This window comes from Heloderma suspectum, chromosome 12 (assembly GCF_057233095.1).
Source record: "Heloderma suspectum isolate Gila_16-S chromosome 12, 16-S_ref, whole genome shotgun sequence".
NCBI classification, from domain to species: Eukaryota; Metazoa; Chordata; class Lepidosauria; order Squamata; family Helodermatidae; genus Heloderma; species Heloderma suspectum.
Window position 1 is genome coordinate 23,937,917 of NC_139469.1, and position 12,530 is coordinate 23,950,446.

The 12,530-nt window shown below is 47.9% G+C and overlaps 1 protein-coding gene across 1 annotated transcript in view; it reads right to left on the bottom strand.

Moving 5' to 3' along the window:
• Positions 1-4,985: 4,985 nt before the first annotated feature.
• Positions 4,986-12,530, bottom strand: part of DECR2 (2,4-dienoyl-CoA reductase 2) — a 49,407-nt gene continuing 41,862 nt past the window's right edge. The window contains exon 10 of the mRNA XM_084818791.1: positions 4,986-5,107. Within this exon, the coding sequence (XP_084674917.1) occupies positions 5,043-5,107 (65 nt within the window). The 3' untranslated portion in view covers positions 4,986-5,042. The remainder of the gene's footprint in view (positions 5,108-12,530) is intronic.

A 12,530-nucleotide genomic window follows, 5' to 3' on the forward strand; every position in this document is an offset into this window, starting at 1 on the left:
AAGACCCTTCTATTCTTCCAGTATTTTAGCATTTTAGCTTCCTAGTCTTTTAGCTTTAGTGTTTTAAGGGCACAATCCTATGGGGATAGGCGGCTGCCTCCGACCTCAGAGGCAACCACCTATCCAATGCAGGGCAGGAGAAGCACAGAGGGGATCGTTCCCTCCGTGCTTCTCCTGCCCTGCATTTGCAGTTAGACAGCCGATTTCAGCTGTCTAGCTGCAGGAAGGCAGCGTGGGGGAGGAGGCTGCCAGACCACACATAGGATGTGTCGTTCTGGCATTTCCGCCTTCCCCGCCCCAGAACACCCCCCAGAATGCCCCGTTTTGGTCGCTCCACACTCCTCTTCCGAGTGCGGGACCATTCCGCACTGCCTGCGAGGCAGCGCAGAAGGGGGGGAAAGTCAGTTCTCCGGGAAAACCACATATCGTGTGGCAGTCTAGCCACTGACTAGCGGCCATAGGATTGCTCCCCCCATCTATTTATTTATTTATTTATTTATTTCTATACCGCCCAATAGCCGAAGCTCTCTGTATTTTAAATCTCTGCATTGCTGCTAGGTTTTATTCTGGTTGTACTGTTATATTGTGGTTTTAAGCTTTCATATTTTATATTGTTTTATGCTGCAGTCTGTGGTTTTAATTTTTGTGAACCCCCCAGAGACCTCTGGCTACTGAGTAGTATAGAAATACATAAGTAATAAAAATAGACATGCCCAGCTGACTGTAAAATGTTTTTTAAAATAAGAAGGAAGACTGCTGCAGCAACTAGCGCTCAGCTTGATGTGGCCGGCATGCGGCCACTAGCCCAGGCACTGACACCGAATCTGTTTGCAACCTGTTTGCCCCACCTCCATCGGCTGCCTCTCTCTAGGTGATCAAGGGGGGTGGGCAGGACTGCAGGACCATGGACGTCAGGACCTGCACCACTGTCCATATGGGCATGGGTCCTGTATTGTCCTGCCCCCGCCAGATGGGGGTGATGGGGGGGAAGTAGGGATGTACGACCTGTGTAAAATCCACTCCGTCTGTGTTTCACAGATTGTCTGATGCCTTTTGTTCCGTCGTCTGCCTACAGACAGATGCCAAAAAAAAAATTTGGCATGCAGGAAAATACACAAATAATTATTTATTTACATAATTTACCTTAGTATGTAACATTTAGCATATTGTCTCCCATTCCAGTCAACATTTCCTCAGCAGAAACTTACATATTTTCCTACGGATTTATATACCTAAATTTTGGGAAAGTAAAAAAAACATCCGAAAGTCCACGGACTCTGCACGGCCTGAGGGGGACGCTCCACAGCGGATTCTGCAGGTCATATTCTTAGAAATCCAAGCTCATTTTAGTCCATCTCGAATTTCCCTAGCATCCCTAAGGGGAAGTGCCCCCCACCCAAGCAGCTTCCCCACCCACAGGTACCAGTGGCTGGACCTCTGCAGTCAGTGAAAGGAAACACTTCTTTCCATGTGGCACCAGTTATAATTGAATCACATCCTAGATGCTAAAAATAAGGCTGCAGTCATAAGCATTATTACTTACTTGAAAGTACTTAACTCCATCAAAATCAATATCCTTCAGAGAAGACACATTTCAGATGGGAGAATTGGTATACCACTATTGCTCTTCCAGAAATCTCACGTGGGGGACAAAGCTCTCACCCCCACCTCACCCCGCCTGCACAAAAGAAACCCTACATCTAAATATTTTATCTTCTAGTGCCATCGCTGTACCTGCTGCCATTTTCCCATTGCTCTGCTGAATCGGTGCAGTTGAATAGGGGTAGTGCAGAGAAGGCATGTGATGAAGACAGTACCCCTGAGCAAGTACAGAGTTCGTTTGCCTCACCCAGTGGGTAGGGAATCTAGAGCATCCTTCCGTAATCTGGTGCCCAACACATCTGAAGGGCACCAGGTTAGGGAAGGGTGATGTAAGGTCTTTCTGTGGTTGCACCCAAATTCTAAAATTCCCTCCCGAAGAATGTCTGGTTCTGTTTTAGGCAGCCGGCAAAGTCTGTGCTGTTCTGACTGCTTTTCTATAGGTGTTATTGTTCTGATTAATGTAAAGGGTTTTACTGTTGTGTTTTGGTTGGTTTTACACCTGGGTCCTGTATATTATACTCTCTCCCATTATGATCAGATAATTGGATTTGCCATTTAGGGCAAAATCTTATGCATGTTTAGACAGAAAAAAATGGCCTACAATGCCCAGCAAGCCCCAGCCAGCATGGCTGGGTGGGGGATGCTGGGCATTGTAGGACTTTTTTTCTGTCTAAACATGCATAGGTTTGTGCCCTTAAACTGCTTTGGGAAACAATCCTATTGTTTCCGCCCTCAATGATAGTAAGCCTCCAAACTCAGAGACTTAGGATCATCCAATGCAGGGCGGGCAGGAGGCGTGGCAGAGGCAATCTTTGCCTCCCCACTCCTTCCGCTCTGCATTTTCGCTAGATGGGCTTTTTTGCCCATCCAGCTGGGGAATTTTGGAGGGGGAGGGAAGGAGGCTGGAAAGACCTCAGGATAACTCATATCCTGGCCTCTCCAGTCTCCTCCCCTCCCCACCCACCCAAACGCCCCCTTTCCTCATCCTCTGAGGTTGTGTTCCCAACCTGGGAGAGGCAGCCAGCGCGGTTCTTTCTGCTCTGGTTGTGAGGGGGAGTTGCGCGGATCCCCAGCTCCGAGGCCAGAATGCTGCCTGTGACCTCTGATCTGGGAATCCGAAATATCCTATGGCCCCCCCAGACGCTGTGTAGGGGCCATAGGATCGCTCCCTATAAGACACAGTATTCATATATTACTGCCCAGTCTTTACTTCCACAAAATGATTTCTAAAAAACGATGTAATGTTAGACTAGAGATGTAATATTTCTCAAAATTTTGAAAGCATGGGGGGAAAATGGCTTTTTAATCCTCTCTGTATGATTCCCAGCATAGTTATTTCTTCCATTCCTTATTAAGATTATTGATCTAATGTATCTTTTACTGATAGACATTTAGGGATGCTCCAAGTTATGCTTAGTTTCTCAACATGTGACTAGAGACTAGATGTGCATTCTTGACCATTTGGGTTTTGTTCTGTAGAGTCCTCTTTTGGGCACTTATTCTGTTTAGATACTGTAGCAATCAACAGATGGAGTTCTGAAACCCTGATGTGAAGGAAACACTGTAGGTTATCCTGCCACTGGCACTGCATGCAACAGAACAACATGTGGGTTATCCCACCTATGTTTCTTTAAAACAAAGACACGCACACAACTTTGAGGCTTGGATCTATGGAACTCACTGCCAGAGTTTTTAATAAAGTTCCCAAATAGACCTCACTGTTACGGAATGTTGCCTTAGCTATAAAACTACTTTAACCACTGACACTGAAATAAACCCTCTAAGCTAAAAGAAACTGGTTCCAATGGTGTAGGGATGGGATTGATACCACCACTAGAGGCAACCTTTCAAAATGAAGAAAAATTAAAATGTTAAGGGTAATTATTCACAAAAGGGAATAAAATGTCACTCTTCAAATAATAGCTTGAGGTTGCTTATAGGCACAATCCTATGCGTGTTTAGACAGAAAAAAAAACCCTGCAACTTCCAGCATCCCCCAACCAACTTTTTTCTGTCTAAACATGCATAGGATTCTACCCTAATGGTATAATGCGATGCATGTTTAGACTGAAGAAAGTCCTACAACTCCCAGCATGCCCCAGCCAGCATAGCTTGGTTTGATTGCCATTCCTAATAGATAAGAAAGTCTTCCCCAGCTAAATAAACCCTAATAGCTTTTCCTTTAGATTGCATTTCCCTAAACTCCACCCCTAGCAATTCCTCACAAACAGGACCAGATGCAGTTCGCCAGTCTTCCTCTGCCTTCAGCTCTTCCTGCTTCTAGGATGATCCAGATGTTTCAAGAATTATTTGCTGAAGTTCCTTCTGACCAGACATAAAATAGGAACCTAAATGTACTATGCACAGCTTGCTCCTAAAATTATCGTGTTTGGGATATTAACTTTAAAAGTTTATTCAGACAATAATGACAAATGTACTGAGTTTACTTTTAAACGTTTTCAATGGTAATGGTAATTTTATGAGCAAACCAAGCTATACATAATACATTTTATGTTCCTAAAGTAACAAATGACTTTAGCTCTGTAGAGGCTTTTAAAAAGGGTGTTGCATATTTCTCAATTTTCCAAATTTCCATTTCCCCTCCCAACTGCAAAAAAACCTGGGAAACCCCATTTTTGCCGCATGGAATTAAGATTTCTGGAAATATTATGTCTCTCAGTAGTCTTACCCACCACTTAAATTTCCCATCATGCTCCTGACATAGCATCACTCTGGGACATTGTGGGAAATAACTGGTGGCTAGACACAGCCAACCTGCACTGCTTAGAGCCAGAATATAAAGGGGGAGGGGGAGGCAGGCATCATCAGTGCCAGTGGGCCCTGCCAGGCCTTGGGCAGCTGCCCAGTGATGCAGGTGCTGATGGCAACACTGATCTTCTCCATGCACCACATGATGCGCCAGCAAGCCTCCTGGTCGCAGTGCAGAAATGGCAACACGCATTGCAGAAGATGCAGGGTTGGCCCAAGACCTTCTGTTTCCTGAGGCAAAGGACCAGATGGTGCCCCATCCCATTACATCAGGGGTAGAATCATAGAATAGTAGGGTTGGAAGGGGCTTACAAGACCATTCAGTCCAACCCCCTGCTCAATGCAGGAATCCAAGTCAGAGCATCCCCGACAGATGGCTGTCCAGCCTCGTCTTGAAGGCCTCCAGTGTGGGAGAGCCCACCGCCTCCCTAGGTCATTGGTTCCATTGTCTCACTGCTCTAACAGTCAGGAGGTTTTTTCTTATGTTCAGCCGGAATCTGGCTTCCTGTACCTTGAGCTTGTTACTCCATGTCCTGCACTCTGGGATGATCGAGAAGAGATGCAGGCCTTCCTCTCTGTGACAACCTTTCAAGTACCTGAAGAGCGCTATCCTATCTCCCCTCAGTCTTCTCTTCTCAAGGCTAAACATGCCCAGTTCTTTCAGTCTCTCTTCATAGGGCTTTGTTTCCAGTCCCCTGAGCATCTTCATTGCCCTCCTCTGAACCTGATGTTGAACCTGTGGGCAGAGCCAAAGGCAAAAAGGGTTGGGGCCAAAACCAGCATATTGTAGCTTAAAGTTCTTCCTGCCAGCATCCAAGCCTTAGGAGAGGCAGTTCAACCTTTTAAAATGGTGGAAAAAACTGCACAAAAGCCAGGAAACCACCAAACCGTCAGAGTTCGGGGGGGGGGGGCATGGTCATCTGAGGTTCTGCATCCCTGCATTACATATACAGAAGCTGATCAGATTGGCAGTTGAATCCAGTGTCTTCCGCTGCACCTGAGGGCAGCAGGTTAGCTTACAGGGAGCAGGGCAGGCCATGTGGCACCCACCGCTTTGTCCTCCACCATTTTGCTGCCACCCACACCCGCCCCCTAGCATTTGCTGCCCGAGGCAGCTGCCTCACTCTGCCTAATGGTAGTGCCAGCCCTGAGAAGATGCAATGAACGTTACGACAGCGAAGTGGAAAAGACATTCTGGTAAGGCCATTGTGAAGCGATACCCTCTGCTAAAGAGAACATGCAAACAGGCCTTCAGTTAATGTCCTATAACAAAACTGGTGTGGCGACTATACAGGTAGAGTGGGTCCAAGCCGGATTCATTGTATGGTCATTTTAACATGCACCCCATTTAGTGTTAAATCTGTAAATAGAAAAATGCTGTCAGGATTCAAGAAACAACACCTTGGCTTCTGGAAACTCCCCAGTCCATAGTGTTGGCCAAGGAACATTTGGAAGACCAAGGGAAGATTAAGAGTTAGATATTTATCATATTTTCCAAGGGCAAGGCTCTGGCTCAAATTAAGCTTTCATCTCATGCCTAACTCCACTTGCGTTTCTCACACCACCAGTGGAGTAGTGGAGGCAGGGCTCACAAGGACGCAGCCCCGGCACTTTTTCATGAGCAGGGACTCTGATGTCATCTGCCACCCCCCTCAGAATTCCCTGTTCCCTCTGAGCTTAGCTGCAATCCACGCTGTAGCTGCGGGGGGAATGCATTTTCCAAGCAACAATACATTGTTCCAGGTTGGAATGCAAAGTATTTGGGATTACTTGGTCTGGAATGGGCCATTAAGACCTATTCGCTTTACCAAAGACGTGCTCCTGGTGGAGATTAAAACTTCTAGAACTGGTTTGTTGATATGGATCCACACGGCTGCCTGAAATTTTTGGACTGCCCTTGGAGACTGTCACAACGAGCTCCTGCATTTCCAAATTTACCACTACACCAGTGTGTGTGTGTGTGTGTGTAGTTCAATCCAGCTGGGTGTGTGGACATTTCTGTTGGAGGGAGAGATATAATGAAGGAGCTTAGGGAAGGCTAACGGGTAATGTTGGGGTGCTAAGGAAGTGTGCAAGGGGGCTATTTAAATGAGAAGGGATCTGTCCATGAGGGCTGAGTTGAGAGGGTAAAGCTTCCATAGAGTATCATATTTGGAAAAACTAAAATGTTTGTGAGTGAGTGAGTGAAAAAGTTTTTAACACCCCTGCATTTTTTCTCAGACGTCCAGTTGAAATACCCCTGCCTTACTCTCAGCTGCACTGTTTTTGGATCCCAGTTGAGGGCTGTATATCTGACAAGGTTGTACAATCTTAGAAGGGGGCGTGGCTGTGACTGTCACGAAGAGACCCTGCACTTCTGGGTTTGCCAGTACACTACTGCATGCCACCATGAAGCGGACTGGTTGTGGCACAATCAAGACAGACTGAATTATGAGGTGGGTGTGCAGTGAAGAAGTTACACAATTGCTTCATCGCATGCCAGACACAGCCTCGTTCCAGTCAACCCACACATGTACCCTGCCAGTGTAGTCATGTGAATTGGCCTGGAGCCGCCAGAAACTAAGAGGTCATCACACGGAGCTTTTATCCTGCTATCGAGATGGCTCTCTCTCAGAAGTTTGCGGGCTCGGAGCTTTTATCCTGCTATCGAGATGGCTCTCTCTCAGAAGTTTGCGGGCTTGGAGCTTTTATCCTGCTATCGAGATGGCTCTCTCTCAGAAGTTTGCGGGCTCGGAGCTTTTATCCTGCTATCGAGATGGCTTTCTCTCAGAAGTTTGCGGGCTCTTTAGTTAGTTACCCTCCAGGGTGTCTCCCGCCATTTCCTCCAGCCTATCTCGTGTTTTCCCCAAACACAAAACATGTGGCATTTTCCCCAGCCCATGGAACAGGAGCGCCATAACCACCCTGTGAAATTCTTCAATAGTGGAAGAAACTGCTGTGCGTGGGTGTTTGTTTTCAGTTGTTGGGGGCGCAGTCAGGATGAGATTTGACAGGCGCGAGGGCAAGAATGGCCCGCCGATTGCGACTCCTGCCTCCGCATTTCTCAACTGGAGGGAGAAAAGGGTAAAATGTCTCCCTGCAATGGAGGGGACGCATCTGATCCCCCACCCCACCAAGTTCAGAAGCAACATTCTCTGTTGTTTCAGAGCACCCTAGAGTTCAGAGTTAGTGGGACATACTCCCAAGTAAGTGTGCTGAGGGCTGCAGACTTAAAGGGTGATCTTATGTCTACTCAGAAGTAAGCCCCATTGAGTTCAATGCAGCTTACTCCCACATAAATGTACCAAGGGTTGCAGACTTACAGCACAATCTTACATTTTATGTTTACTCAGAAGTAAGTCAGAGGTTTCCTGGGGGCTGCGGGAAAACAGTACAGCAGAAGTTAAGCTACGAAAACCAGACTCCCCGCCCTCCTTTGCACACATGCCAGGGAGGGAGGAAGGCACACCCTCAGTTCAAACCACATGGCTGCCATGTAAAGGAGCCCTTCCTAATCCCGCAAAGAAACCGAAAGCAGGAAGCTCTGGAAAAGATGTGGGGTTTTGCACTTAATTTAGAGACACCCTAAGAAACAAGCTGGATTGTGACTCCTCTAGCGAAACTTGGCTAGCAGAAATGTCCACAACGGGTGTTTTCCGGTCTGTATATAGCAGGGGCAAGCAACTTGTTGATGGACTGCTACTCCCATCTGCTCTAACCAGTATAGCCAGTGGGGAGGGATGATGGAAATCGCAGTCCAACAAGTTGCCCACCTTGGTATATAGGAAGAATATAGGAAGCTGCCTCATTCCAAATGAGACCACTGGTTCATCTAGTTCAAGGGTTGTCCTCCAAATGTTTTAGCCTACAACTTCCATGGTCCCTCACCATTGCCTATGCTGGCTAGGGCTGATGGGAGTTGTAGGCCAAAACATCAGGACGACCACAAGTTGCCCACCCCTGATCTAGGTCAGTGTTGTGTACACTGACTGGCAGACGCTCTCCAGGGTTTCATATACAGGGTTTTCCCACTTCTTCCTGGAAATGCCGGGCATTGAACACGGGACCGTCTGTGGGCAAAACGGGTGCTCTGCCACTTGAAAATAAAGGGAAATTCCAGTCCTCATTATTCTGAACAAAGGGCTGGTTTAAACAGGAGCACAGAAAACAGCCTTCTAGCTCATATTGGCTGGGTTCAGACATAACGCTAAGCCATGGTGGGTAAGTGGCCTGAGCTGCCCATGATGTGCTAGTGTGTTATGTATGAGACATTTTTCCTGCCCATGGTGGGTTAATTCTGCCAATTAGGAAAGGAAAGATTCCTCCTGTGCAAGCACGAGTCATTGCTGACTCCTAGAGGGACGCCGCTTTTGCTGGCGTTTTCATGGCAGACTGTAGCGGGGTGGTTTGCCATTGCCTTCCCCAGTCGTGACTACCTTCCCCCAGCAAGCTGGGTACTCATTTCCCCCAGCAAGCTGGGTACTCATTTTACCGACCTCGGAAGGATGGAGGGCTGAGTTGACGTGAGCCGGCTACCTGGGACCCACCTTCTGCTGGGATCGAACTCAGGTCGTGGGGAAAGTTTCGGTTGCAATACTGCCGCCTACCACTCTGCGCCACACGAGGCTCTCTGCCAATTAAGCCACCCCCAGAACCCATGCTCTACAGTAAGGGTTGTTTTACCTATGGTGGGTTAGCATGATGTCTGTTGCACCAGCATGGGTGACGGAGCTACAGGACTACAGGAGGAGGGGAGGGCGAGGGGGGATGAAATAACTACTCCGTGTAACTTATATGCAGAGTACATCATGAGAAATGCCGGGTTGGATGACTCACAGGTTGGAATTAAGATTGCTGGGAGAATTATCAACAACCTGTTGATAATAAGCTGCTCCCAGCTGAGCAGAGCAGAGCAGAGCAAGCTGCTCCAGCTGGTCCAGGGACTACAGAAGCAGGCAAGCTCCCAGAGAGCGAGCGAACAGAGCGAGCGAACAGGGGGAGCAAACAGGAGTTGGCCAGGGGAGTTGCAGTGGTTGAAGAGACAAAGGAGACAAAGGAGACAGAGGCTAAGAGGTAAGTGGGTTGCAGGAAGCCCAGGGCGCTGCCCTTTATCCTTCTGACTGGCTGTGAGCTCACCAGGAGCTTCTGAGAGCTCCAACTGAATTGGAGGGGTGTGGCCTGAGTACTCCCAGCAGCTGACTGGGCGGGAAGCTTCAGTCTGTTTCCCGCCTCCCAGCTGAGCAGAGCAGAGCAGAGCAAGCTGCTCCAGCTGGTCCAGGGACTACAGAAGCAGGCAAGCTCCCAGAGAGCGAGCGAACAGAGCGAGCGAACAGGGGGAGCAAACAGGAGTTGGCCAGGGGAGTTGCAGTGGTTGAAGAGACAAAGGAGACAAAGGAGACAGAGGCTAAGAGGTAAGTGGGTTGCAGGAAGCCCAGGGCGCTGCCCTTTATCCTTCTGACTGGCTGTGAGCTCACCAGGAGCTTCTGAGAGCTCCAACTGAATTGGAGGGGTGTGGCCTGAGTACTCCCAGCAGCTGACTGGGCGGGAAGCTTCAGTCTGTTTCCCGCCTCCCAGCTGAGCAGAGCAGAGCAGAGCAAGCTGCTCCAGCTGGTCCAGGGACTACAGAAGCAGGCAAGCTCCCAGAGAGCGAGTGATCAGAGTGAGCAAACAGGAGTTGGCCAGGGGAGTTCGGCAGGGGAGGTCAAGGGGGAGGCCCCTAACATTTTTTTTTTTAACTAACTTTTTCCCATTTATTTGTCTTGTAACACACACTTCCACACCAGTGGGACTCTGCTTTTAACCTCTACTGAGTAGAGGAGCAGGCACAGGCTAGTCTAGAACAATCACAAAGCTAGACACAAAAAGGGAAAAGGGGCTATGGAAGGACAAGACTCTCCAGTGGTGGTGACCTGCAAGGTGTGTGCAATGTTTGTTTTCTTGCCTGAGAACAACATGGCCTACACCTGCAACAAGTGCAAGTTGATCACGCTGCTGGAGGAAAAAGTAAGTGGACTGGAGCGGCGACTGTCAACCCTCCGGGGAATAAGAGAACACGAAGAGTTCTTGGACAGAATGGGGGAACTACAGCAGCAAAGGGCAGACCAGAAGCTTGAAGAGCAACAGCAAGATGAGGCAGAAGTGGGAAATGCTGAGGAGAAGAAAAATGGAGTAGAGGATACTCCTTGGAAAACGGTGACAGTTAGGAGAAGAAGAACTAGACGCCACTCTGCACCAGTGGAAGCGGTGGAGCTGTGGAACCGATTCCAGGTACTTGCAGATGAGACTGGAGGACAGCCTGCAGAGGAAGAATCACAGGGGAACCTGCATGAGAGTGAGCAAGAGGCTAAAGGTCAGTCAAACAGAGGCGATGAAACCCAGGCCTACAAGAAGAAGAAGAGAAGAGTGGTAGTAGTGGGAGACTCCTTGCTGCGTGGGATCGAGACCCAAGTATGTCGCGAAGACCCGTGGACTCGCCAGGTATGTTGTCTCCCGGGAGGACGGATTAGAGACGTGACTGAAAGGTTGCCTGCACTCATAAAGCCCACTGACAGGTATCCCTTTCTTCTCATCCATGTGGGAACAAATGATACCGCCAAGCGGAGCTACGAAGAGATCACGTCAGACTTTGAAGCTTTGGGAAGGAAACTCAAGAACTTTGGGGCCCAGATAGTTTTCTCATCCATCCTTCCAGTAGTTAGAAGAGGGATAGAAAGGGAACGAAAAATACTCCGGGTGAATGACTGGCTACGAAGGTGGTGCCGACGAGAGAGATTTGGATTCTGGGACCACGGGCTATACTTCCTGGAAGATGGGCTGTTGGCTAGGGATGGGTTGCACCTCACAAAGGCTGGGAAGAATGTGTTTGGACACAGCATGAAGAACTTCATCAGGAGGGCTTTAAACTGAATCCTACGGGGAAGGGAGATGTAATGTTGGGGGTAACAATGGACGTAGGCGCATGCACTGCAATGGAGAGAACAGCGCTGATAGCGCCCAATAATAGTCTTCAGACACATGTAGGAAGAAAGCCAGACTATGAAGCACATGGTCTTCGATGTCTATATACTAATGCCCAGAGTATGGGAAACAAACAGAATGAACTTGAACTCTTAATACAGGAGGGAAATTATGACTTGATAGGTATAACTGAGACTTGGTGGGATGACTCTCATGACTGGAATACAGCAGTTGAAGGATATAACTTGTTCAAAAAGAACAGGAGGAACAGAAAGGGAGGCGGGGTTGCACTGTATGTGAAAAATACATATCTCTGCACAGAAATACAGGAGGAGGAGCTTGGTAGCCCCATCGAGAGCATCTGGGTTGAAATAAATGGAGCAAAGAATAAAAGGAACCTGGTGGTCGGAGTCTACTACCGGCCACCCAATCAAGGAGAAGCCAAGGATGAAACTTTTGAAAAGCAAATAGCCAATGTTTTAAGGAAGCATGATGTAGTAGTAATGGGGGACTTCAATTTCCCCGATATTTGTTGGGAGACAAATTCTGCAAAACATGGCCCCTCCAGGAAATTCCTGACTTGTGTGGCGGATAACTTCCTCCTACAGAAAGTAGAGGAAGGAACTAGAGGATCGGCTATCCTTGACTTGATCCTAACCAACAGAGATGACTTAGTGGATAAAGTAGCAGTTACAGGAACTCTGGGGGAAAGCGACCATGTTGTACTTGAGTTCTTGGTTCTAAGGGAAGCAAAAGCCGAGTGTACTCAAACGCGTACCCTGGATTTTAGGAAAGCTGATTTTAATAAACTCAGAACAATGATCAGTAAGGTCCCATGGCAAACAATGCTAGCGAGAAAAGGAGTCCAAGATGGGTGGGAACTTTTAAAAAAGGAAATTCTCAAGGCACAATCACAAACAATTCCAACAAGAAGAAAAGGTGGAAGACAACAGAAGAAGCCAATGTGGCTTCACAAAAAGCTTAGGGATGACCTGAAAACAAAAAAGGACACATATAAGAAGTGGAAAGAAGGCCAAGTAACAAAGGAAGAGTACAGGCAGGTAGCACAGAATTGCAGGGATGGCGTCAGGAAGGCTAAAGCGGAGAACGAGGTGAGGTTAGCGAGGGATGCTAAAAACAACAAAAAGGCTTTCTTCAGCTACGTGCATAGTAAAAGGCAGAGGAAAGAAATGGTTGTTCAGCTATTAAATAAGGATGGCAAA